This window comes from Melospiza georgiana, chromosome 7, assembly GCF_028018845.1.
Source record: "Melospiza georgiana isolate bMelGeo1 chromosome 7, bMelGeo1.pri, whole genome shotgun sequence".
Classification (NCBI taxonomy): domain Eukaryota; kingdom Metazoa; phylum Chordata; class Aves; order Passeriformes; family Passerellidae; genus Melospiza; species Melospiza georgiana.
The window spans coordinates 34,461,209-34,486,655 of record NC_080436.1 but is presented as its reverse complement, the minus strand read 5'-3'; the positions used below and the strand labels follow the sequence as shown (position 1 = coordinate 34,486,655).

General features: G+C 40.7%; 2 protein-coding genes across 8 annotated transcripts in view; one reads left to right on the top strand and one right to left on the bottom strand.

The window, feature by feature from the left end:
* Window positions 1-15,832, bottom strand: part of R3HDM1 (R3H domain containing 1) — an 80,534-nt gene extending 64,702 nt beyond the window's left edge. For all 5 annotated transcript variants that reach the window (XM_058027539.1, XM_058027534.1, XM_058027536.1 and 2 more), the window contains exon 1: window positions 15,713-15,832. The gene's annotated coding sequence lies outside the window, so the exon portion shown is untranslated. The remainder of the gene's footprint in view (window positions 1-15,712) is intronic.
* An 887-nt stretch (window positions 15,833-16,719) lies between these two features.
* The window catches only part of ZRANB3 (zinc finger RANBP2-type containing 3), a 40,406-nt gene continuing 31,678 nt past the window's right edge, over window positions 16,720-25,447 (top strand). For 2 of the 3 annotated variants that reach the window (XM_058027532.1, XM_058027531.1), the window contains exons 1-2: window positions 16,720-16,874; window positions 20,846-20,998. In XM_058027532.1, the coding sequence (XP_057883515.1) occupies window positions 20,847-20,998 (152 nt within the window). In that variant the 5' untranslated portion in view covers window positions 16,720-16,874; window position 20,846. Of the gene's footprint in view, window positions 16,875-20,845; window positions 20,999-24,627; window positions 24,769-25,447 lie in introns of those variants that run through there. The other variant, XM_058027533.1, reaches the window with a different exon arrangement.

Here is a 25,447-nt window from a genome sequence, read left to right as displayed (position 1 = left end):
TAGCACAAATCAAATATACAAGCCAAGTATTCAAGAGATAAAAGAAAATCAGTCTGGAAAGCAACCAGATGCTTGCCAAAGGAGGAAGAATTCTAGACCAAAGAAAAAAAAGTGAAGATATGCAACACCACCTCTTCAAAGCCATTTTCCTGACAAACAATACCCTTTGTCATAGCTGTACTTAAAACTGCAGTATGTAAGTGATGAAAATGAATCTTTCTTTTTTTTAATCTCATAACAAACTTACACAATTCAGTAAGAGGCAAAAGTGCACCATCAATTGTCTGCAAACCAGTGCTTGATTCAGAGTAGAAAAGACTGGACTGTCCTGAATGAAATTTTCTTTAAAACTTCAAAAGGAATACAGAGACAGAAATCCCAACTGATAAAAAGGCTCTGCTACATAGGATACACTCAGGAAGATGTTCCTGGCTCTGCAATATCCAAGGGCCCCTTTACTCCAAAACAAATCCCAGCAAGACTTACAGGACTGAAAAGGCAGGACACAAACTCCTGGAGAAGGACACACACACTGAAATGTTCTGACTAACAACAGCCTTTCCATTTAGAAGAATGAAAATTAGTTCTTTGAAGATTTTTAAAGAACAAGATAAAAAAAGCAAGCCCCTGGACCAACCAGAAGATATTTAAGAAAAAGTTTGAGACACTTGAAAAATACTAGAATGGGATATTTCAACTACTCATCCCAATTCCAAAATGAAATTTATCTATAAATCTAAAGGAAATAGAACAGCTTTTCTCATTATGTGAGAAAGGGAGACATTTACAGAGTTTGTCCCATCCACATGAGCTTAACAGCAGCATCATGTGAAGCCATATTCTGACTGCTCCAAGTTCCATGCACTTGACTGATTTGTCTCTTCTGAACAGTTACTCTGCTAGTAACAATTGATTGGACAGAAATATTTATGTCTACTCTAAGAGAAATTGTCTAAGTCCAGAATGGTCATGAAGGTCTATTCTTATTTAGTTCATCTCATGTCCCTATAAAAACCTCTCATTTCCAAGAAAGCAGAAACAAGCACTGCAATTTCATTCCTTTGCACCATAAGCCCAGTGATGAAGCTGACATAAATCTCTTTCTCTGGTGGTTTCATTGTTCTCCTAAGACATCAAATAAACCCTCACTCTTACAAGTATTAATGAATTTCTGTTTAGATACCAGTCACCATTTAGCCATGGTCTGGTCCAAGCCTAAATGCAGGAGATTTTAAGCTAAAGCCTGAAATATAAACAAGCCTCAAACACTGACTGTGCACAGCTAGTCTTCAAGAATAAATGAAATTACTTTTCAAATACATTCTGGACAATGGATGCCAAATGAGCAAGTGTCTGTCTGGTGAGCCTGTTTGTAGGGCTGATTGCTAGTCAAAGATTAAGTTACTGTTAATTAAAAATTCTAGAGGAGCTGTACAAAAGCAAGCTGAAAAAAATATCTCAAGGCTTCAATTCAATATTAAAGATCTCTCTACAAGTACTCATTATAGAAAAATATCCATGTATTTCAGAGTATAAGTAAACTTTTGGTGTTTGCTGGAGTAAAAAGTTCTAAGTACTTAAATAGGAGTAACATTCCCATGACCAGACTTTGAAATGGAAAAAACCACCAATCAAACCTGGCATCTCCCAAAGTTCCCAAAAAATGTGGGAGGGATGTTTTTGGGACCAGTTACAGAAGCCAAAAGAGATATTCTGTCCAATTCTTCACCTCTTGAACAAGGCAACTCTTATCTCCTGCTTACTCAAGGAGTGAGAACAACTTAGGAAAAAGCAAATTCTAGTAAAAGATGATCCTAGAGTATTGAGGTAGCCATTGATTCCTTTAACTCCAGTCCTTAAATTAATGCTTAGTGAAGCAAAAAACAACCCCCAAGCTACCAAGTATCTTATTTCCCTCTGGAAAGCACATTAGCACACATTTCAAAAACCTGTACTTCTAATTTTCTGTGTGCTAGATAATTGTGTTTCACAAGAAAGGGGAAAAAATGTTACCAGTAGAAGCTCTGGCCTATCTCCATAATGTGAAATAAGAACCACTGAGATTGTATTCAGCCACAGACTGATTTCTGACATCTACAGAAAACATTGCTGCTTAATAAATGAAAACCAAAGTATTGCTTCTGCAGTTAAAGCAAACAAGTGAGTGATGGCTCATGCTAAACCAAGGAGTGAATATATTACAAAGACTAAAGATCACTTACTTGGCTTTGTCACATGCTTTATCAATGCAATTTCTGTCCTTCCACCTCCAGTTGCTCCTACTACTGTTTTCATTCACTCTGACATCTAAAAACTGGGTGTGTAACCCTTTCAAGAACCTTCCCATTTTCACCACAATCTTACTTTGTTGTGAACAAAAATTAAAGAAAATTAAGTGATTGTAAGTTTAGTCTCAAGATGAAAAATTCATGCACACCTAATGAACACACCATGTCCAGTTTTGCATTAATATCTTGATATTAACTTTTTCCTGAACTGCAGTTTAAATTCTGACTGTTGCAGACCTTCTGTTTGATACAGTCTCATCTAAATGCCAGGCATTAGATAAGCAGAAAATTAAGCTACTCAGAGGTTGGAGTTTAAGGTCATCCTCACTGTCTGAAAGCAAAAGCTGTAATATGCTCTCACCCAAGAGGTTCATTATGCTTTGGTTTTTTAATGAAAAAGCAACAGTTTGAACACAAAATAATATCCATGAAAAACTTCTCCATAAGTGACCCCATAACTGGACTGACACCACAGGCCAGGCATATGTAGGTGCCACATGCTGAACAGGAATTCTTTAAAACCACAGATCTGCCTTAGAACCAACAGTCAGAACAAACTTGTGTTATTTCACTGGATCTATTCTTTCTGGTTTTTTCCCAATATTTTTTTCCCCCATAAGAAAATCTGTCACATGTAACAGGGGATGGGAAGGCTGAGGGGGTGTGAACAGTGCTTTTTGGTACAGACACTATCAAGCAACCAAGAAAACAAAGGGTTTGTCTATTCCAGCAAAAAATGGCCAGTAGTTTTGTGAACACAAAAATGAGAACTGTAAGAACCTGTTTACACGAAACCAGGGCTGTTTTCTGCAAAGGGACAGCAGAAATACAAGTTCCCAAATAATAAAGTCTACCCCTGTAATAACAAAAACCCAAACAATAAGACTTCGCTCATGTTTACAAAATTCCATGTTTGGGTAGCACAACTTGTGTTATCATCCCAAAAATTCTAAACAATTAGAGCATGGGAACAGGGCTTCAGTGCTAGGTGCCTAAAAGCAAGGCAAGAGGAGGCTTCAGCTGAAATCACAAGGAGCAATTCAGTTGTAATCCCACATTTCAATTCCAATCCTTGAGTACCTCAGAGGCAAAAGACTAAAGAACACTGGTTTAAACAAGGGAGATGTGAGAGTCTCAACAAATCTGTATTTTTCAAATGAAGTTGGACTAGAGCTCATCAATTTACCAGAAGTCTTTATTCTCCTCTGGAACTGTGAATCTGAAAATCACCAGGTGAAGTGGGACAAGAGGTAAGGCAGATTTCCTCAGAGCAGGCATGTCTCAGCTTCCACCCACAGAGGGACTGACAGGAGCTGCAGGCTTGGCTGCCCAGCAGGATCTGAGCACACAGGGCAGAGGGGAGCTCTTCCCTTGCTGCATGACAACACAGGGCATTTGGAAGGAGCAGGATTTGTAATGTTGGTTTTCAACTCATTTTTGTCTCTGGGAAAAACAAGATCTGGCTTATCAGTCTTCCTCCTCAGTTTTGTTCTAAAAGTAAATCTTCTGAGATAAACATGTTCAACTCAAAGCAGTGAGTGCTGCAGTTGAAACTCGTGTTAGCTGTGGCATTGACACTTTCAAGGACTTTGTTAATACCACCCTTACTCCTGCCCCAAACTTGGCTAATGTCAAATTCATCAGCAAAATCTTTTTAAATCCAAAAGTGCTTAAGGTTAAACAAGATCTGATTTTTAATGTAAATTCAGCAGGGGTTAGGAGAAAGGAGGGCAAGGAGAGAGATGGGAGGAGAGAGAGGGGGAGCTCCTAAGAACACCAGGAGTTAACATGGGATTCGTTTTACTTTCTTGCATATCTCTACAGTCAAGCATCTCCACTCAGAGGACACAATGGCATCATCAGACCCTAAAGGGACTTTAAATAAAACTAGCATCATGTTTAATTATCTATGACTAGGCAGGAAAAAAAATTTAAGACAATAATTTTCAATTAATGTTAGATAAAAGGAAAGAATTATTTTTTACACAGTTAGGGCTGGGGCCTGGAGTCATCACTTGAGCTGCAGCATGCAATAATACAGATTGGCTAGTGGGCTTTGCTAGATAAACAAAAGCTTTTTCATAGATGCAACACTAATTTTCAGAATGTTGCTAGGGCAACAGCAGACTGTAACAAGAATTTCTGAATAATGAGCAGGTGGCAATATACAAAGATCTTCGATTCCTGACTGAATTATTTATATGTAATCCAGAATAGTGAGATTTTGAAAAGCAGTAGCCTTATTCCAGCACCACAAATACAATATATACTTGTCTAGAATATTTATTAAAGTTCTAGATATGCATCTCTTTTTTGCTTTAACATGCTATGTAAGGCAAGATCTCTGTCTCACACCTCTGGCATAAAGAAGCAAAAGCAGTTATTTTGCAGAAAATACACAATTTTAAAAAGTAGATTTTTTACTTCAAAACTAAATCTGACTTTCTACCCAAGATTCTCCTTGTACAGATTCAATAATTCCAGAGGGACAGGAACAAATCTTGGCAATTATGAAGTTAGGACCAGACTAACAGAAGAGAACTGGAAATGCTTTATCCATCATGCCCATCCACAGCAGGAGTTTTGCCAGATGTAAAATGTCATGGAAGGAAGCCTAATGGGCAGTCTAGAGTCTAGCACTTGAAAAGCAATGGCAGCAAGATTTGGCAAAATTTTTGTTAATTTAAAACTTCCAACTCTGCTAAGTCATTATATTATTAACCACTACTAACAAATTCCATCACCTGGATTTCCAAGTTTTTGATCAGTTGGTCAGCAAAGGTTTGGGTATCTGGACAAGGCCAGCTGTAACATTATTCTTTTACTGAATGACAGAAAATAACCATTTTCACTTACTCTAAGACTGAACTGTTTCTCCCTGTGAGTTCCCTGAGACACTGTCATATACACAAAAATCACAAACCTGGTCTGCCTTTGGGGCTTTTTGTCACAGATCTCTGTTTTAAATATCAAAAAACCAGTAAGATTTGTAGTTATTTTCAGTTAAGTTCCCAGTTTTCAGAGATTAACAGAGTCTGTGTATTGAGATATAAATTCACATGCCACAAGACAACTGTATATGAATGCTCATATATACATGTTCATATATACATAGACATCATAAACTACAGAGCTCTTTTACAAGCAGCTGACATTACCAGAAAAACTTCCTAAACACAGTAAAATATGGATAACCTAATCATCTGATATAATTTTGATTAATACTCTCAATTCTCCATGAAGGCCCTCATGAGAAAGACACTGAGGTATGGGTGTGTGCCCAGAGAAGGAGCAGAGCTGGGAAGGGTCTGGAGCACCAGTCCAGGCAGGTTTAGGATGGATATTAGGAAAAATCTCTTCATGGGAAGTGTCAAGCATGGAACAGGCTGCCTGGGGAAGTGGCAGAGTCACCATCTCTGGAGGGATTTAAAAGACATGCAGGCAGATGTGGCACCTGAGGCCATGGTTTAGTGGTGTGCTTGGCAGTGCTGAGGGAAGGGTTGGACTCTATGATCTTAGAGGTCTTTTCCAACCTAAATGATTCCATGATTCTGTTATGTACTGCATGAGATTGTTTCAGTTTATCTCATTTTCTGAAGTGAGGACAAGGCCTGGAACAAGTGACATGTTAAATTGTGCTGTCATCATGTGACAGCAAGTCACATGTGAAATTGTGTGCCAGACCTGGACATCCCACAGACACCTAGAACAAGGTTTTACACTAAGTTCATCCAGTGAAATCTCACTGTATGACACCTGGTCAAGCTGTACCAGCAAAGGCTTCTTGAATGAGGCTACAGCTGAAGCAATTCCAGCAGAATGTGCAGTGGAGGCAGCTGAACTCACAGAAGATTGAAGTACTGGATTCTTACAGCTGGTCCCTGCATTGTTTATAAAGGAGCTTCTGTCCCCCCCAGCAGCTTTGTTCTAACAGGTTTAACAGCCAGTGCTGAGCAGCTCCCTGCACTGCAGCTCAATCCTGTAAATTCCTCTGCTCCACTTTGTGGTCAGAGGGAGGTAAGAACACAATTGCCTCACTAATGTGATGCCTCATGGAACAGCTGCTTCAGCATCATCTTAGATCTCAAAACTGAGGATGCTGGCAGCAAGGCAAAGTACAATAAAATGAGCATCTTGTTACATCCTTATGAACACTTCTGAAAATACATCATCATCATCATCATCATCATCAGACCAGCAGCCTGATTGCCTGGACCCAGGCAAAAGGGAGACAGAACTGATTCCTCCTTTCCCTGACTGAGAAAACCAGGCAGCACCACATGGTGCCACCATGGCACTCATGCCTTGCAAAGACATCTCATCTAAGCAGCCAGCAGGGTGGGCAGCAAGAAGCAATGCTGGCATTTTCACTGAGTGCCACTTTTTGTCAGGACAGGCTCCTTTCTCATGGCATGGCCACTGAAACAAGAAACTCACCTGAACCAAACACTGCATCTCTCCTTAGAGGGGACAGGGGAAAGAAACCCTAACTTAATGAAGATCTGCTTTACAGTATGATGGAATTTTTTTTATTAAAAACAGTATAAACATAGGACTAGTACTGCCACTACTAAGTTTATATTCTGAAGGAATTTTCTAACTCAGAATTTAGATGAGAAATTAATACAGTACATTAGAACTTAGAGAATTTCTTTGAGAAATTTTCTTGAAAGCTGTTTTTTTTGGACAAGTATAAAGGCATGAGGAAATTAAAAAATAAGCACCATTGTTTTCTTCCAGAATACTTCAAAGGTTACATGTCCAAGAAGGAGACAGGAGAAAAATACTCACCATCAAAATACAAATTCTAAATACACTGTTCCCCAGCTGGACACAGGCACTAACACCCAGTTCTGGGAGCAGAGGGGTTTTGAAAGCTTTAAAAGACAGGAAAGAAAATCTTTCTGAAGGTCAGCTTTTTCACATTTGTATTATGCTTTGCCTAGCACACTCTGGAAGGGTGAGCAGACCAGAAGGGCCACAGCCATTCTCTGTGGGACCAAAGATGGGGTAAGGAAGGGAGAAGGTTTCAAGAGAGAGCCATTTTAACACTGCTCAACTACTGAATAACATGCCAAAGAATCTTATTCATGTAGTCAGAATATTTAGGCAAAGGATTATTAATTATTACTAGAGTATCTATTAATAATTATTAGAATCCTGCATTTCTCTGACCAAAAGGCTTTGCTTTACAGGCAATTCAGGACAGGGACTTTGACATAGTCTTAGGCTCCAACAATCCAGGGATTGAGGATAATCAGGCAGTCCTTGACAGATCATTTCCTTATAAAGATACACAACACACAGTTCTGTTAGAATTCATTGACATGTTTTAATGTATATTATGTAGTATTTAACAACATTATGTGTGTAAAAAATCATCTGAAAATTACCTATGGGACTTGCTTTCCCTAAGACACAGGGAAAAGAAGCTGGGAAGGGAAGAAAGACCTTTAATATGAATAACCACAAATTCAGCTGGAAGAATAAATGCAGAGGAAGGAAAAAAAAAAAAACCAAAACAACCAAACAAAACTCAAAAACAGACATAAACAAAACCAAAAATAAAATCCACTCTGAAATATACTGACCAACCAAAAGGTAAGCCTTGGAAGTCAGAAACAAGTTCCACCCTGAGTCAGAACTTTCTGACAAAAGATTCATTATCCATACAAACAGCAAAAGTACAAGTACACCAAAAACCCACTACAGCACATCTGAAACTGAATTGGAAAGAGAACATTCAAGGGAAAAATAAGATTCAGAAAGTAAGTGCTGGAGACACCATACCCACTAACTACAGAAAATGAGATGCCTCTCATCAGATCACCAGTCCCAAAGAAGAGATTTTTCTCAACAGCACCAAATACATGATGGTATCATTTGGCATTGGAAAAAAAGCACTGAACTAAATATGAGGAAAAAATAACTATGCCTGGCTTCTAAACAAGTTTTAAAGGAAAGAATGAATTAAAGGCACCAAAGTCAATGGAAAATGAGTTGACAGAAAAACATTGTAGCAGAGATTGTGCCCAACAGCTCCATTTAATAAAGTAATAGCTCCTAGGAAAAATAAATGCAGGAGGCCTAATCTATTTAAATGACATGTAGTATTACAGAGGAAACTGATAAAGCAGAGACAATAAAGATTAAGAAAATTCAAATTTTAAAGACGTAACTACCATTCAATTTATTCTCAGAAAAGCTACAGAAATGCCATTCTTTATCATTTCCTTATATGGAAAATGGTATTTGCCCTGATAAAAACTTGTATGGAAAACTTAATTTCATGTGGCTGCAGCAGATAACAGATAGATAGAAGAGCTACTTAATCTAGAGAAAAACTTTACCACAAACCCATGTGTCTGTAAGCTTTCCACAGTCAGCAAAGCTGGGGGCCAGTAGATATCACAACCAGATTTTACAACTGCTGTTCAGCATGCAAGAAGATAACCAGCAATTTAATTAACATGAAATAAAGTTTGCCACAGTTATAAAAGCATTATTTCCTGTAAGAAGAAGGGACTGGACTGAATGACCCAGAGTCTGTCCTTTCAGCCCTCAGGCACATTCAAGCAGTGCACAATGCAATGAGCTGCATCCTTCCCACAAACATTCCATTATTTCACTGATAATTACTGCTATTTAACACCAAGGTACCTGAGTGGCTGAGATTCAGGGGCAAACAACTGGAATAGTTTTTAATCAGACTTTACTTTCAGAATCCTGTTAAGAAGCCTTCTTAGGATAAAGAATTTTTCCTTAAGATTGAAAGGATCTGGAAAAAGTCCACTTACTAGTACTTTATTTCCAAAGATTCTAAAGAATAATTTACAGTCAATTTTATGTTTTATATGGGAGTCTGTCTCATAACATCAAACACATGTGAGAACCCATGTTCCTTATAGAAGCCATGCCTGCATCTAAGCTATGGATGTCAAACATCTTCCAGGAGTTTTAGAGTCACCACTACAAGGAGGCAACTGCAGACATGAATAAAATAATGACACAGAAAGCAAGTCCTGATTCTGCAAACAGCAGAGTCCCAAGGTTAATAAGTTATGAGCAGGATTAGAGCTGAGCCTGCCCACGTCATGCACCAGGACTTTCCCACTGTTCATATCAAGAGCAGTCAGTTGATCACACACAGCCCAGGCTGGGCAGGGGTGACAGGGCTGCAGGACACTCTGCTGCCCTTCTGCAGCATGCACACACCAAACATTCAGAGGGACAACAAAGAACCCCAGCAGACCCCTGTGATGTCGAGACACACACTTTAGAATCATCACCACTGATCTAAACCATGCCTGAATTCACACATTGCCTGACCAGAGCTGAAAAACCTTCAAGGTTTCCCATCCCCAATTATTCCCTGGCTTAAAAGCAATCTACATTTCATACTGGAAAAGAGGACAAGAAAAAGAGTTACTGAAAGAATATTTACACATCTATAATTCTTGATCTTTATGGAATGTTACAATTTTAAGCTTTCACACTGCTATGGACCAAGGAAGACAGACACAAACCCAGTTTTTAACACTGTCTAATATTTCAAGAGAAAAGGCCAGATAAAAAAGCTGATTGTGTTCTGATGTTCTGAGTTGGGACAGCTTCCACTACAATTTCTATATGCAGATCTTAATAAGGACTACTGCTCTTTGTGCTTTTCAGATCAAACTTTGCAGTGTCAGGAAATACAAGGTTATGTAGCAATTAATGGCATGTCATCATGGTCAATGATGAACAGCCAACTGTTGGAATATCACACATTGCATGAACTGAGGTAGCCCAGTAACACCATTTATTCTTTTCATATTACTGCTTTAAGAATTTAGTCTAATAGTACCATTTGAAGCTCAGAAATCTTCCTCAGAACATGGTATGATTTATTCTTCTGTATTTAATTCATTACTTGATAAGCTCAGTCTGGACTCAGTTCCTTCTCCCAGCAACAGGAATGTTCACATAAAAACAAGTGTTCCTCTCCAGAAGCCAATATTTGAAACTAGAGCAGAATAAAACATCCCCACATGAAGTATTAGGATGAACATCATAACATTTTTATAAGTTAACACAATAGTTTGTGTGGAAGATTCATATCCTTTTGTTAGCCCACAAGTCTAACCAGACTGCAGCAGCTTCCATAAAATCACTGAACAGCTTTCCAAGCACTGGGAGTCCTTTCCCTCCTCCAATCCACACCTCAGGGATGACATCTCAGAGCACTACTGGCACTGCTTTGTGCTGCAGCTTTAAACCCTGGAAAGAGCAGTTTATTTTTCCATGAAAATAATGCAGTGTGCTACCAAACTAGCAGCTAGAAGCCTTTTTAGAGATTAAGTGCAATGAAAATGCAGAAAAGATCACTTTGATGTGCTTGAAACAAAGAAGAAACCACAACACCTAAACTAAGAGACTAATAACGTGTCATCTGCATTACAAGTAATAATTAAGGACTCATTACAGTCAATTCTAGTAGTAAAAACAATATCAGTGCATACTTTGAGTATCTAATTGTCATTTTACCAATTTCTGCCACTAAAACGTATGCAATGACCACTAAAACAAGAAAATGATTCAGTTTCCCTTGGTTTTCCCTCAGAAACCATTAGGCAGAAGTTCTTGTTCAGAAATAGTCTGACTTCCCAAGTGGAAGAAGGACAAGGAGCCATGAGCTGAAAAAGGCAAAGCAGGTTTTATTGTGAGTCTGAGTACTGCCAGTGTGTGTAACTCTGCTAACCAACCTGAGGGGAGACACAAACTGGTGAAGGCTCAGTTCTTGCTTTAAGCTATGGAATAGATGGAGTGGATTACAAAAGAAAGGGAGAAAAGGATTCTAATCCTAGCAGCAAGTTGTGCTCTTTTTAAACACCTACAGAGCACACTGAACCTGAAATGGAGCACTTCATCCAAAAGACTGAGGGATTAACAATGCTTTAAAGGAAAAAGGCTTTTTTCTGTACCTTCTGTTGAAATGCTTCAAATCATGCTGTGATAACATGGACAGGAATTCTCCACGAACTGATTTACTCATTTTGCTACTGCCTCATTAGGGTACAAAAACTCAGCATTTGATCTAAGCCAGCAATTTTCCAATGCCTCTCAAAACTCCTGCTGTATCTCCACAAGAACACCAAATTCTTCCCAGCTCACTTAGAACATGAAAACAGATGGAAATCTGTCTGTGGATCCAGCACTGGTCAATGATGCAGCAGCTCCCAGCTCCTCAGCACCAGCAGGAGGTTGTGCTGCCCAAAGCTGTGACAGGAGAAAGGACTGTGAGCACACTCCTCAATCTGCTGCTGGCAGAGCACTCGAATTAGTGTGAGCTTCACTCACCAGCTGCACACCAACAGCCTCTTCCAGACTCAGCTGCACTAAAGAAGTCACTGATCTCACTTCCAGTCACCATTTCCTCCATCTGCCAGTAAAACTGCTCCTCCAAGTCTCCCAGTGGATGCTTCAATTTGATAGAATAAGAGACCTACATCTTACACAGATAGCAGTGCAGGAAGTGCTCCCAGCACCAGCTCATTCAGCAGAGCAGAGGAGGTGGCAGAGGGCAGGAACAAAAAGCCAAGGATATGGCACCACCACGGCCTCTTTCACAGCAGCAGGTACTGCATCTATTTATGTCCTGCTTCACTTAACATAAATTAAAATGCTTTAGTTGGATACCTACAGCAAAGTATCACACCTCACTTGGCTGAGAACAATTCTCTCAACGACTGTGGCAGGTTAAGTGCTAACCAATTATACAGAACATTTTCTAGAAAAGTACAAAACTCAGGACTGGATTTTTGCTAAACCAAATCTAGCAATGGTATATTTTATCTTTATGTATTTTAGAGATTATTTTTTGACTCAGAGATGAAAGCTACCCAAAACTTTACTTCCAAAAAAAAGGAGCAACTCTGCTATGCTGTGTAGTCACAGCTTTAAAGATATTTATGCCATTTGTCCTGACAAGCTTTAGCCTTCAGACAATTCTATACTCTGCTGGACAAAGATCCTTCGTACACGGCAGTACACACTTGCTAACAAACCTGAGGAGGGGGCAGAAAAGTTAAGAGTGCTAAATAAGGGACAGAATTCCATTTTATACACAAATTCAAGTTACAGATTAAAGAATAATAAGAGCTGATGTTGGGAAGGAGAGTAAAGAACAAAAACTCAGCAGATGAAAAAAGACAGGGGAACAATGTAGTATATAAATGTTTATGCAGAAAGCAATGGCTGCTTAGAGGTAATGCCCCATTTCCTTACAGAGATCCAAGATAAGCAGGAGAAAAGAAACCCTGGAATAAGCATCCCACAGCCATCTCTGCACTGCTTCAGCAATCTGGTTCTGAACATGCAACAACCAATATTTTTGGAAACATAATTCTATAGATTGGAGAGAAGTGCATATCAAAAAATGACACATTGACAGGATTCTCATAATACATGCATTAAACTGCAGGAGACTAACTTGTGCACAGGAGTAGCAGTGCAGGCTGTTCTGTAATTAAGGCTGCTGCCCTTCAGAAATCTGTTTCCAGACATTATTTCCTCTAAAATACTTCTTCAACAAGTTATGAAATCAAAATAACATTATAGGCAGGCCCAAAGTGCCATTTTCCCAGCAATATTTAATCATCATCTGTTGCTGACTTACCATCTCCCAGAAAGAGCTTTCCAGCACCAAAACCTCCTGACATTGTTATACAGCAAATTCGTCCGTACCTCCAAGAAAAGCCAAGGAGGGCACACCAAGAACACCCCAGCTTTAATGGGCTCCCGTGAAAGATGCTGCCTACCACCACATTGAGGCACTCCCATTGACTCTCCTCGCCTAAAGAATCCGGTGTGAATGCCCTCATTATTCAGGTCTTGCACTGCCAACGACTCCTCTTTCCATGGCTGAAATGGAAAGGAGTCTTTCCACGTGGAATGCAGCGTTTAACAAACCCCCCTGGGTCACTTCTACGGCCTTTCCTGGGCGGGATGGACACGGGGAAATGCCACTAAAAGCCTGAGTGGCTCAACACCTCTGCAGCCCAGGGATGGCAGGATTACAGACATTCTCCCACTGCTATGGAAAGCTCCTTAGCTGTCACACCCATGAATCACAGCACCTCGTGTTCACCGGCTACTGCTTAACTCTCCTCGTACCTCTGAAATGAGAATTCGAGCACGCTGAAAAATTTCAGACGCCAATCACTTCAACTAACCAGGACATCCGAGGTGGCTCGTATTTTTATCCAGGTAGTAAAAGTTGGAGCATAGGAGTCTAGCTCACCGAATCTGAACCATGCTGTCAATATATTTAAAAGATTTTCATCAAATGGACTGTTTGCCACATTTTAGCCAATTCAAAGTTTACGTTGCTTCATTACCTACAACTCACAGAACGTGGTGTCAAAAGGCCGATTTTCCCTAAAGTGTCCAAAAAATGCAACTGTAGCAGTTGCTTTTAAAGGCCTGGAGCTGAGCACCTTGAAACTTTAAACACATAAACGTATTGAAAAAGATGCGGTTGCTACATCTCTCAGTCAAATTAACTCTGGGGAGAAGTAGGTTTGTGAAAGTGGTGATACAAAGACATGAAGTTGAATTAGCAGAGGCCACTGTAGCAAACTGAGTTTCAGTGGATAAACCCCAAAGGCAGGGATTTGCGTTGTACCAGAGCCGAGCCTGGAGCACTGGACCCAAAGCATGCAGCTGGTGTGAAGCTGCTCACCGACAGACTTTCACCAAGCAGTACAGAATACAGACTATGGTGTAAGGCAAATATACTGAAATAGGAGAAGAAATGAAAGCCAAAAAAGTTTAGTAGAAGAAAAAATGCAGAGGCAGAATTGTGTTTAAGATGAGAATGGTTCTACTACTCTTGCTCTGTCCTCTCCACTCTTCCTTTATTCCTCTTAACAGACACACAAAATTAAAATACAGACAACCACTGCAGCAGATGTAGTGGCTGACCCTCACCAAATCTTTAATAAATAATTCTTGGAGCACTGCTGACAAATCTAACCCTGCACACCCCTCAAAATTATTGATATTTAGTCAAATCAGGTTTTACTCACTAGAAAAGTACTAGTTGATCTTGACAGCAATTTACAGTTTTCTAAAATAAAGAGTGGTCAAGAAGTGCAGCTACAAGTACTACATTTTTGATCTTCCAAGAATTGAATGGACACAAGTCTTAAAATTATTTTTGCCATTGGGACTTCGGTAAATTGAGAAGCAATAAGTCACTTAATTTCTACAAAATACTGAAACCTTTGACATCACAGTACTTACTGCAAAACAAAGGCTTAGCATCAGGTGCATGCCCAGCCAATGGAAGACTGTCAAGAAAAATGCGTTTCCATTGCTATTTCTTTCTCCTGAATAGCAATTTGTTTGAAAAAAAAAAAACATTTTGAAAAATAATCAGAACTTTATTTTACCTTTCACTTCAACAGTAAATAAATATTCCTAATTTAACATTCACAAGACATACTGCCCTGTAAAACTGCTGCTTAATATTCAGCCAAAGAGCAGGTCTCAAATACATTACTCCTTGTGGAAGACAAGACATGAGAAGGCAACCCCATTAAAAATTGCAGGTTAACACCTCAGTGGGAAAAGGCCAGTGTCAGACACTGCAAGAGAAAAAACCCAACACGTTCCCTATTCTGCTTTGGGCACACAAGATCTCTTCGGTTTCAGGTCAGTGAGAAAGGAGCATCAAAATTTAAATTTAAAGACTATTAGCAAATCCACTCCAAGATAACAAACACTAAGGCAGGCTGTACTATGCGGCAATGCACCCTAAGCACAGCGTGCATCACTCTTTTTGCTTTTTTTCCATCACCTCCTAATCCAGCTTTCTATAGGCATCACACAAATCCATCAACATGTAGGATGTGTGCAAATCTCTTCACGTGAATAACCTGAATAATTCTTAGACCCCACATAAGAAACAGCTATTCCTCACTTTTTCTACCTCGTTCCATCTTCCCCGTAAAGTGAAACCCTTCTTCGGTGCTGAAAACTCATTTTAAAACGTTTTTAAAAGACATGGTAAAAACCAGGCCGTGACGTAGTTTGCTCTCAAGTCTACTTACACTTTACACTACAACATGGTAGATATACCCACATACAAAATTATCCAACATGCGGCAGAAATTTGAAGAAAATGGAAACATAATAGACGAAGAGCCCTGCGTCCCACTCCGGCCAGCCCTGGCTATATTAGGGAAGGGGAAGGGCCGGGCTGGCCCCGCCGGACCGTGACCCCCGGCCGGGCTGCACCCCCCGGCCCCGCGGCCGCGCCCCCCCTCCCTCAGCGCTGCCCCCGCTCTGCGCACTGCGGGCGCGGCCCCCCCTCCTCCCTCAGCGCACTGCGACCCCCGCCCGCCGGAGCGCCTTCCCCGGCGGCATCCCGGGCTCCTCACCGGGGCGGAGCGCTCCTTCCCGGGCTCGTTCCCGGGACGCCGCGCCCGGCGGGTGGCGGCTCCTCACACACGAGGGGCGCCGAACCCAGCGCCGAGCGCCGCTCGGGTTCCTCCTGCTGCTGCCGCGGCGGGGAGAGAGGCCCCGCCCCCGGACTGCCGCACCAATGGCTGCGCGGAGCGCTACTGATTGACAGCTCCGCGGACCAATAAACGTCGCGGCGCCCTCCCCCCGGCGCTGCTGCGGAGCGGTGCCGCTCGGCGCTTACGCGAAACTGAACCCGCCCGGAAAGCGACGGCCAATCGGAGGGCACGGCCGCCTTGACAGACAACCATGAGCACCAGTAAGAGCGGCGCACCGGCACCGCAAGGCCCGCCCTCTGCGTGCAGCCCATGGCCGCGGGCAGATGGAGCGATCCCGCGGCTGTGGCAGTGCGGGATCTTAGTGGCCTCCGCTCCGTGCCCCGGCCGCTTTCCCTTCACCCGCGCCTGAGCTGATCCCCTGATCCCTGGCGTGTGGTGTACCCCGAGCAGAAGCTCCCTGGTTCCGCTCAGTCTCCGTGCCAGTGCTCCCGCAGCCGCACGGCCCCCGCACCCTGGTGGGGCAGGCTGGGATCTGTAGTCGCGGCTTGTCCGCGCAACCTCTCGTTCTCCCGGCTCCTCACCCCGGCCTTCACCGTTCTGCCCAACCCCGAGAGCCGGCGGCACTGCCCCGTCCAGCCCGGCCCTTAGAGCGCCATCCTCGCCTCCCTCCGTCCCCAGCCCCGCTTCCCCCTTCCCGCCCCTCTGGCTCCCTCAGCCCGCCCGCTCTAGTGGATCAGGGACCGGCACAACGCACGGCCAGGGGGGAAGATGATTTTTAACTCGCTACTGAAGAAACGGGGCAAGGGGCGAGAAGGACGGGGAAGACAAAAAATAAGGAAAAAGCGGTGCCCGGGCCCAAAAGCGCTTCCCGTCCGTGACCTCTGGTCATGCGTCACTTCCCGGCGGCCGTTCGAGCGCGGAGCCCGCGGCCGTGAGGGGGTGCCCGGGCAGGGACGCGCCCGGCGCCGCTCGCCAGGCGGGGAGCAGCTGCCAGGTGACTGCTGTTTGTCACCAGCCCCGGTCTGTGACAGGTTTCACTTCTTGCCATTGCTGCTGCTGGGTCGTCGCATGGTGCGCTCAGGTAATTCTGCGATTGCAGCTGCAGGGGCTTGCGTAAGTAAAATAAAAAACTTGCCCCCAGGCAGGTGTTGAGGTGTGCGCTTCCCTCCAGCACGGTACAGCGGCATGTGGAAAAATGTTCTATGCTGAGGAACTGTGTGGTGTCCTTTGCTCCATCTGATTGCTTGCTCTTGTAGTGTTCTTTAAAATGCTGTGTTCTGATGGGTAGATTTTCAATTCTTTGTTATCTCACTGGTGGCTTCGCAGAACGAGAAAGACAAGGAGCTGCTGGAGAGGGTCCAGCAGAGGCCATAGGGTGATGAAGGGTCTGGAGCATCTCTTTTAAGAGGGGAGTCTGGGAGCTGGGTCTGGTTTAGTCTAGAGAAGCCTGAGAGGGATCTCATTAATGCACATTAATATCTCAAAGGTGGATGCCAACAGGATGGTGCCAGACTCTTCCCAGTGGTGCCCAGCAGCAGAATGAGCAGCAACGGCCATAAAATGAAACAAGTTCCACCTCACCATGAGGGAGAACTTCTTTACAAAGATGGCAGAGCACTGGGACAGCTGCCCAGGAACTCGTGGATTTTCCTTCTCTGGAGACATTCCAAAGCCACCTGGATGTGTTCCTGTGTTACCTGCTCCAGGTGACCCTGCCTTGGCAGGGGAGTTGGATGGGATGATCTCCAGAGGTCCCTTCCAACACAAAATCCATTCTGTGATTTTGCAAAATAGTTGATTAATCAATCGACCAAGATGTTCTTAGGGCTTTGAATTCCCTATTAAGTTTTATTGAACATGCAGTCATGGAGCAGTTAAGTCCATCTAGAGGAAATTTATGAAGCAAAACCCTTAGTGGAAAGACTCATTTGTCTTAGGCATGTGCTGCTGAGCTGCATTAAGGGGCTATACTTAGTGGCCTGTAAAAATAAGCAGTGGGTTTATGTTATGTAATCAGCTTGTGTTGACAAACAGCTATTGGAAAACTTAAAGTAATCCCTGAACTTGTCATCAGTCTTGCACCCAAATTTCCAATAAAGAAACACCCCCAGGGATAATATCTAATAACAAGCTGGGTCTCAATTGCTGCCTATGGTGAGATGCATTGTAGCAGTAGCAGTGATTAGAAAGAAATTCAACATTGGGTTTTTTCAATTTTATTTTATTGTTTGCATTCCCTTATCCCTTAGTAGCTAGTTACTTTTCCAGATCATTTATGATTGATTGAACATGATAGAAGTTGGAACAGATTACTTGGAAATGCTGCTGATGTTGTTTCTCTCATGTAGGAGCTGTCTACTGCTTGAATTTAAAAAAAAGTTTCAGTGCAATTTTTTTATATGGTAGCTCAGTTTCCTTGGAAGTTTGAGAGACTTTTTCAAAAGTTTTCCTGGAAATTATAGTTACTTTACAAATATATTTATAAAGTTTATTCTGTTTTAATTCAGTTTTGCAAAGTAGTGGGAATTGCATCAAATAGTTATAAGTACACTGTTGTAGAGCCCTTTCAAAAAATCTTCATCACACTGGAAAAAGGGGAATCACTTTTACAAAACACATGGTGACTCCCACCAAATAAAAGCATTTATCCTGGTGTGCATGGGTTCTTCACTTCATAATTTTTAGTGGTTTTTTTATGCCTTATGAATGAATCATGATGTAGGTCCATGAATCTTCCTCATCCCTGCTTTTAAACCTTTTATTTACCTTAAATTATAAATACCTTATATTTATTAAATGCTAGTGGATCATTTACCACTATCTAGTCCTGAGATACTTCAGCAACTTTAGATTCATAGTTACTGAATTTAGTAGTTTAACTATTTCATCCCTAATTTCCTTTAAAACACTTGAGTAAATACTTCAAAGTTTGAGTTTTTTAACTTGTGCAGCTGAATGAAAAGCTAGGTCTCCACACAAAACCTTTTAGGTTCATTTTGTCTGAAAAAAATGCAGCTGCAGAACTGGTGATCTGGAGATGTGGGAAGGTCAGTGTGATCTGTGTTCCAGCACATGAAGGACACAGAAAAAGCCATGAAAAGTTGTAATTAGGGAATGCATGCACTGGTCTTTCTTCCTTACATCTTCTAAATCTGCAAGGGCTAGAACAACAGATACAAACTGATCTTCTGCTACACTGACTAAATCCTTTTTTAAAACAGATTATTTTTATTTCATGACATTACTACAGTGTGTACATAAGTACTCTGTCTCAAAACATACATGGCCATCACAGCCACAACCATTGTATATGTTGTTTTAATATCCATTGTTCACCACGTTGGAATTCTTTAATTATTCACCTAGTCTGTAATTATTCACCATTCATTTATTCAATCATTCACCTAGAGGAAAAAACTAAACAAAAACTTGTACATATCTGGGAGTTAGTGCTTTCTGTTTTGCTGCTTTCCAAGATTGCAAAGTCAGTTTTAATTGTGTTAATGACTGATGCAGAAACATTTTTCATTGTAGTATTGCTATGTGCTGATGACTCATGTGCCTCCTCTAATTCAGATCTGTGCTTCTGAAGCTGCATGGTTCCTATTCAGTGTTTCAGTAAAAGGATCCTGTCATGATCTTGTTCAACAGAAAGTTAATTATGTTAACATTTCATTCTCATATTGTCACTCACAACAAGCTGTGTAGGGAGCTGATCTCAAGTACATCATTATCTCTGCATTTCTAGAATGGAAAATTATCAAAGAAAATGAGTCACAAACTTTCTTTAGAGGTGAATCTCAGAACTGAGTGTTCAACAGCTTTGGGCCCACCAATCCTGCAGCATTGTTGACTTGTGTGACTCTACAGAAATGTTTTAGTTTTTGTCTTTAGTTTTTGTTTGCTTGCCAGCAGGCTTAAGTACCACACCTTAATCAACTTGTAAAGGAAAAAAAGTGCAGTGGAAAATATTGTGATAGAACTGAAGTGATTATGGTTATTTTCCCAACAGTTAGAATTGAAACATTCATGTTTGCTCATTTGAGGGCAGAAGCAGGTATTTATTTACTGGAGCTTTATGTTTTGTTTTCTGGGAAATGCTTGTCTTGGGCACACAGGGGCTTTCCATCTTCTCTTAAGCAAAGCTCTGTGGTGGACATGCATGAAAGAGCCTGGTACTCATCAAGTTCTTGTATCTGCTGCTGAGTGTTCCAGAGGCACAAGGTATAGGAATATTGTTTCTGTAAAGCTATACCAAAGATTCCACTTAGGAAAATGGGGGACTGATTTTTCTTTTATTTTTTCTTCTTTTTTTTTTTTTTCCACTTCCCTCAAAGTGGGCATATTTCCCTCTTTTTTTTTTTTTTTTTTTTTTTTTTTTTTTTTTTTTTCTGATTTAATTTTTAGGATTAAAAATTTAAAGGAATGTTAGTAAATAACCATTTTTCCCCCCCTGGAACTCTTCTGAAAAATGTTACTAAAAGAGTTATATTTTTCTTTTTTTTTTCTTTTTTTTTTTCCACTTCCCTCAAAGTGGGCATATTTCCCTCTTTTTTTTTTTTTTTTTCTGATTTAATTTTTAGGATTAAAAATCTAAAGGAATGTTAGTAAATAACCATTTTTTTCCCCTGGAACTCTTCTGAAAAATGTTACTAAAAGAGTTCTATTTCAGTGTCCATGAGCAAGCTCGATTTGAATGGCAAATAACTTCCTTCCATGAATAGTGTGTTTGCTAAAATAATTATTTCATAGTGTAAAGGGAGAGACACATGCTGCTGTCTTCATCCTGGAGTATAACTGGCCTCATGCTGTTAGACACAGTAAAATATTCTAAATTAGTTAGAATGTTTAATGGATACTGTGGTGAGGGACTCTTCCTCCAGCATCTGCACAGCTTTCTGCTTTCCAGAGAGAATTCTCAAACCTCAAGGAAAGTTGTGTAGATATTGATTATTCCAAGATGAAGTGATGAGTGTTGTCCCATCAAGCTTTGTTCTCTGTTCTGCCATGCAGGTAAGATACCTTATTTCTCTTTGTTTCCCTCTGGTTCAGCATGGCCAGTGCTCTCCAGGAAACCCCTTCACTCAAGGCCTCTCAGTTAGAGGATGTTGATGCAAAGCTCTCCTTCCTACCTGAAAGGCTGAGAAAGAAACTGCTTCCTTTTCAAGAAAAGGGCATCATGTTTGCACTTCAGAGAAGTGGCAGGTAAGATTATTGTGTTTAATTACTGTATCACATGCTAAAGATTGATGTGAAAATAAAGCATGCAGGTAGTAAGTAGAAAAATCATAAACTTATGTTTCTATAGTGGAAAGTAAGAATGTGATGCTAAAAATAATTACTTTAGGTAAACAGTGTTTTTTACAAAGGTTATTCAATACCAGCAATCTCAGGTGAGTTATGTTGCAGAAATCTTTCATAAACTGTAAGGTAACACGGTTTAAAATGAGTTGTGGAGGTTTTTTCCACAGAGGATGAGGAGGTTTAATAATGCATTATGCAAAAGAGAGTTGTAGTATCAAAGTTCTCATGTGAGAGGAGGTTGATATCAGTAGGACCATCATTTTTGTTATGTTAATGGAGAATTCCTAAAATAAATTAATTCACATTTGATTCTTTACTTTTTAATGGCGTGGTAGAGCTGTTAAGGGAATGACTAACAGATCTTGATGCATCTGTGTGGTTCTATTTTAAATTTGGTACAACTCTGGAGTGCAGTCAGGGTGTTCTGGAGCTCACTGAGCTGCAGCAGCAGAGCAGGAGAAGCCTTGCAGAGTGCTCAGTTAGCCAGGGCAGCAGCTGATGGAGCTGGCACTCAACAGTTAAGTACCTGTTCAATCAAAAAACACAATTTATGCAGCAGAGGCTGGAAATATTTTGCTGAGTAAGAACCTGTTAGTGAGTTACAGGGTTGAAAAGGAGAGGGGGAAATGCTATTTCCACATTTATAAATTTTAGGAAATGTGGGCAGTTGCAGCCTAAAGCTGTGAAACCACTGTATGCTGTTGTTTTGGAAGGAAATGATGCTGGGGAGGGCTGGCACAAATAGAATTACTGTAGCCTGTGTGGGAAAGATGGATGAAATTAGTTCCTGATTATTTCAGTTCTTGCTGAGAAGGACAGGCTTAGGGCCTAAGGGGGTTGCTCACTCATGTTTGTGATTGTTCTCAGGGGAAAAGAAATGTGCATCTTTCCTTCTAAAGGTGAAAAATTAGAAAGGAAATTTTAATCAGCAGTTCTTGGAATTACATGGAACTTTTAATCAATTAAAATCTCTGCATTTTTTCTCTTTGATTCTTTTCCTTTGGCCAAAACCCTTCAGCAGTGCTGTCTCAGGGAGTGAACAAACCATCTGTTTTGTGCTGCTGGTTTCAGTGGCAGAACAGAAAGATGAGTCCAGCCCTTCACATGAGAGCCTGAGATTTGATATGCTTTATGCTGAATTAGCATTAACTACTTGTGACCACCAGCCCTATCAGACATGTTCTTGCTGAGAATGGGTGGATATCATTTTAATAGACAGCTAAGACTTTGGTACAATATTCAGCAAAGCCTGTGTTAGAGCTGAATTTAATAAATCCAAAGCCCTTGGCTGCCATAGAACATGCAATTGAGGTGTATATTTGTGTATACAAATAGTGAAATAACAGAAGTCATTAAAATTAACAAAACTACACATTTAATTAGGGTAGGCTAATGGATGTATTTGAAAATGTCATAATCTTCTGCAGGCTGTTGTATAATATAGAATTTCCTTGGGAAGCAGCTTAACTGTTCCAGAACTGGATAAATTTTTATCAGATGTTTCTTTCTTCTTTTTGTTGAAGTAGTAACAATTGCCTGCAGTAAGTATTCAGAAAGGTTTGGAATACTTATTCTAATGACTCTGCCATGGAAGGAATTCTATTTTTTTCATTTGGTTTACGTTCTTTTTTTTCTTTAAGTCTTTCACTAACAAGAGTTTTGCATAACCCAGCAGTGATGGTTTTCATGTGACATGCATATGAAATAATGTTCATCATGATTGCAAGAAATCTTGCTGCTTGGCACAGCAAATTCTGTGTGTAAGCTGGGTCACATTGAGGAATTGTGAGCACACTCTCAGCCAGCTTCTATATAAAGCAAACTGTGTTAAGTCAAACTTTCCCAAGGAGTATTTTTTAAATCTGCCCCTTGCTGATGCAGATCTATTTCTCTTCCTGTCCCAAAAGAGAACAAGAGCCTCTGGTGCTTGTAGCTGAGTTTTCTTATTAGCTTGTCAGCCCTTGCCTCACAGAAGTCTTTCCCTTTTGTGTACTCCATAATGATTTAAACCTTCTTTCAGTATTCCCAGTGGTATATTTTCTGTAGAAGTGTCTTTTCTAATTTTAAAAAATATATAAGCACAGGACTTGAAGTGAGCAATATGTGCATCTCTGCCCATCCTTCTCCTTCCCCCAGGCTATGCTCTCCCTTCACAGGCATCACTCAATCCATGCTTTGCTGTACTGGTAGGAAGCTGCTGTAGAGCAAGTGTTGGCTGAAGAGATTCAATTAATATCATCTTAGATCAGACAAGAACCCAGCATGAAAAGGGACTTATTATTAGAACAAACTCTTATTTTTGCATGAAAGGGGCTGGGAGTGAGCTATTAATTCCCTTTTCTCTTCCCAAAGCATAAAATAAATATGCTGTTGTGGTTTGTATTTTTGATTCATTGGAAAATGAATCAAAGGCTTTTCCAGTAGATGCTCCAAAGGCATTATCTCATCTAACAGAGATTGCCCAACACTTTTCTAGGAAGTGACAGTTCTAGAGCCAACAAGACAGTGTGTGCTTCAACATAAGCTAACACACCTTTTATCTCAGAACATGCCTTAAAGGTGCATAACTGACTGGCTGCTTATTCCTTCTAGAGATTATTCTTCAGACATGCACTTTGGAATGGCTGCCTAGGGATGGATACAATTTCTAGTGGTTGTTTGTAGCCTCAAACATTCATGTGCAGAAAAACTGGGTGCACACAACTTACAGCCATGAAGACCATTTCATTTTTGTGATTTTCTTTCAGTGAGGGTGTAAGTTACTTTTAAAAACAGCAATAATATGTATTTATTTCTTTGTGTGTGCTTTAAACTGTATCTTAAATAAAAACCAACCAACTGGTCCCTTCCAGGAATGTGGCCTGTTAGCAACAGGCTCAGGAAGTACTGAGGGTTGTTGGGGTCAGATGTGTGTGTGCTGTTGGGAAGTGGAAGTGAGCAATTCTCTGCTCTCTGCTGCTTCTTAGTCATGGCTGGGGAGATGTGGACAAATCCCCATTTCCTAAGAACTCAGGGTAGAGCTGAGGGGTCACCAGGTGTTAGTGAAGAGGTGGCAGTGTTGAAGCACAATGCTCTGGAAAAAGTGGTGGAAGCTTGGGTAAAATATCCAAGATACAGAGATACATGGGCAAGTGACTTGATAGTGTTGATAAGGATGGTGTTCAATCTCATTTGAGCTCACATCTCTCTTTGAATATTGCTGATTTGTACTGCTGCTGTTCACTAATGTCATACTTGGAAAGTCACAGTTCTTTTTGCAATCTATTCTTGTTTTATATTCTCTCTTTACAGAAGTGTGTGATGTCTGTCTAGTAATACAAACAATTTGTTCACCTGAATACTCTGTAAAAGAGGCATGCTGTTGTTTGAAATTTATCTCTTATGCTACTGGATATCACTAAATGCTTTATCAAGTTTTGTAATAAAAACTGTCAGCATGTGATTTGCAAGCATCCTTATTTAGCATTGCTTGTCTTGTAGATGGTATCTGTAAAAGATGCCTTCAGACACACAGATCTATTTCTTTCTAGGCATGTTGGCAGAACAATTTGTTTAAGCTGAATGCAAAAGAAGACTTGGAGATATTTACCACCAATGAAACAAGCAGTTCCATAATTGTATGCTCAAACTGTTTTACTGGGGTGATCTTGTTTCCTCTGGAAGTTTGAGAGGTAATACATTAACTTATATATTCAGGAGCATGTGATTTTTAATTTCCCATACATGCTGGCCTAATGCTGTTAGACACAGTAAAAAAAGAAAATGACCATGGATGGCAATATCAGGATGTTGCAGAGTTCACATCTGCCACTAAGAACAGAAGTTTTAATGCATCAGTTTTAATGGAAGGACAATTGTTTTGTTAGACAGTCCCTATCAAGAGCAAGAAAAAGTTTAATAGTGGGGTTTTTTTGGGGGTAATGGGCTACAGAGAGCAATTATGGCAGTGAAATCATTAGAGAATAAAGTGTGAATGTCCTCTGTTATAATGTTGAGTCAGTTGCCTACCCTTCAAAATAGTGCTTTTCCCATTGACTGTGTCTATGATCCCTAGCAAGCTACACAGGAGGAGGAGTACATAGTTAGTTAACTCTTTGCTAATTAAACCAGACTATTACTTCAAAAATTACAAGTTTTTGTAGAAATTCATTCTCCCTCCCCTATCTTCAAAGTAGACCAGAAAACCAAAGGTTCAAATTATAATTTCCTTGAAGTTTATGAGCACAGCTGAAAGATTCTTCAGTAGAAAGGCACAGCATTACAGTCTGCTGAGGGTTTAGCAGCTGGAGCACAGAATTGGCAGCCCTTGGGCAGGAAGCAGATAGAAATGTTTGCAATTCCCAGGCACAG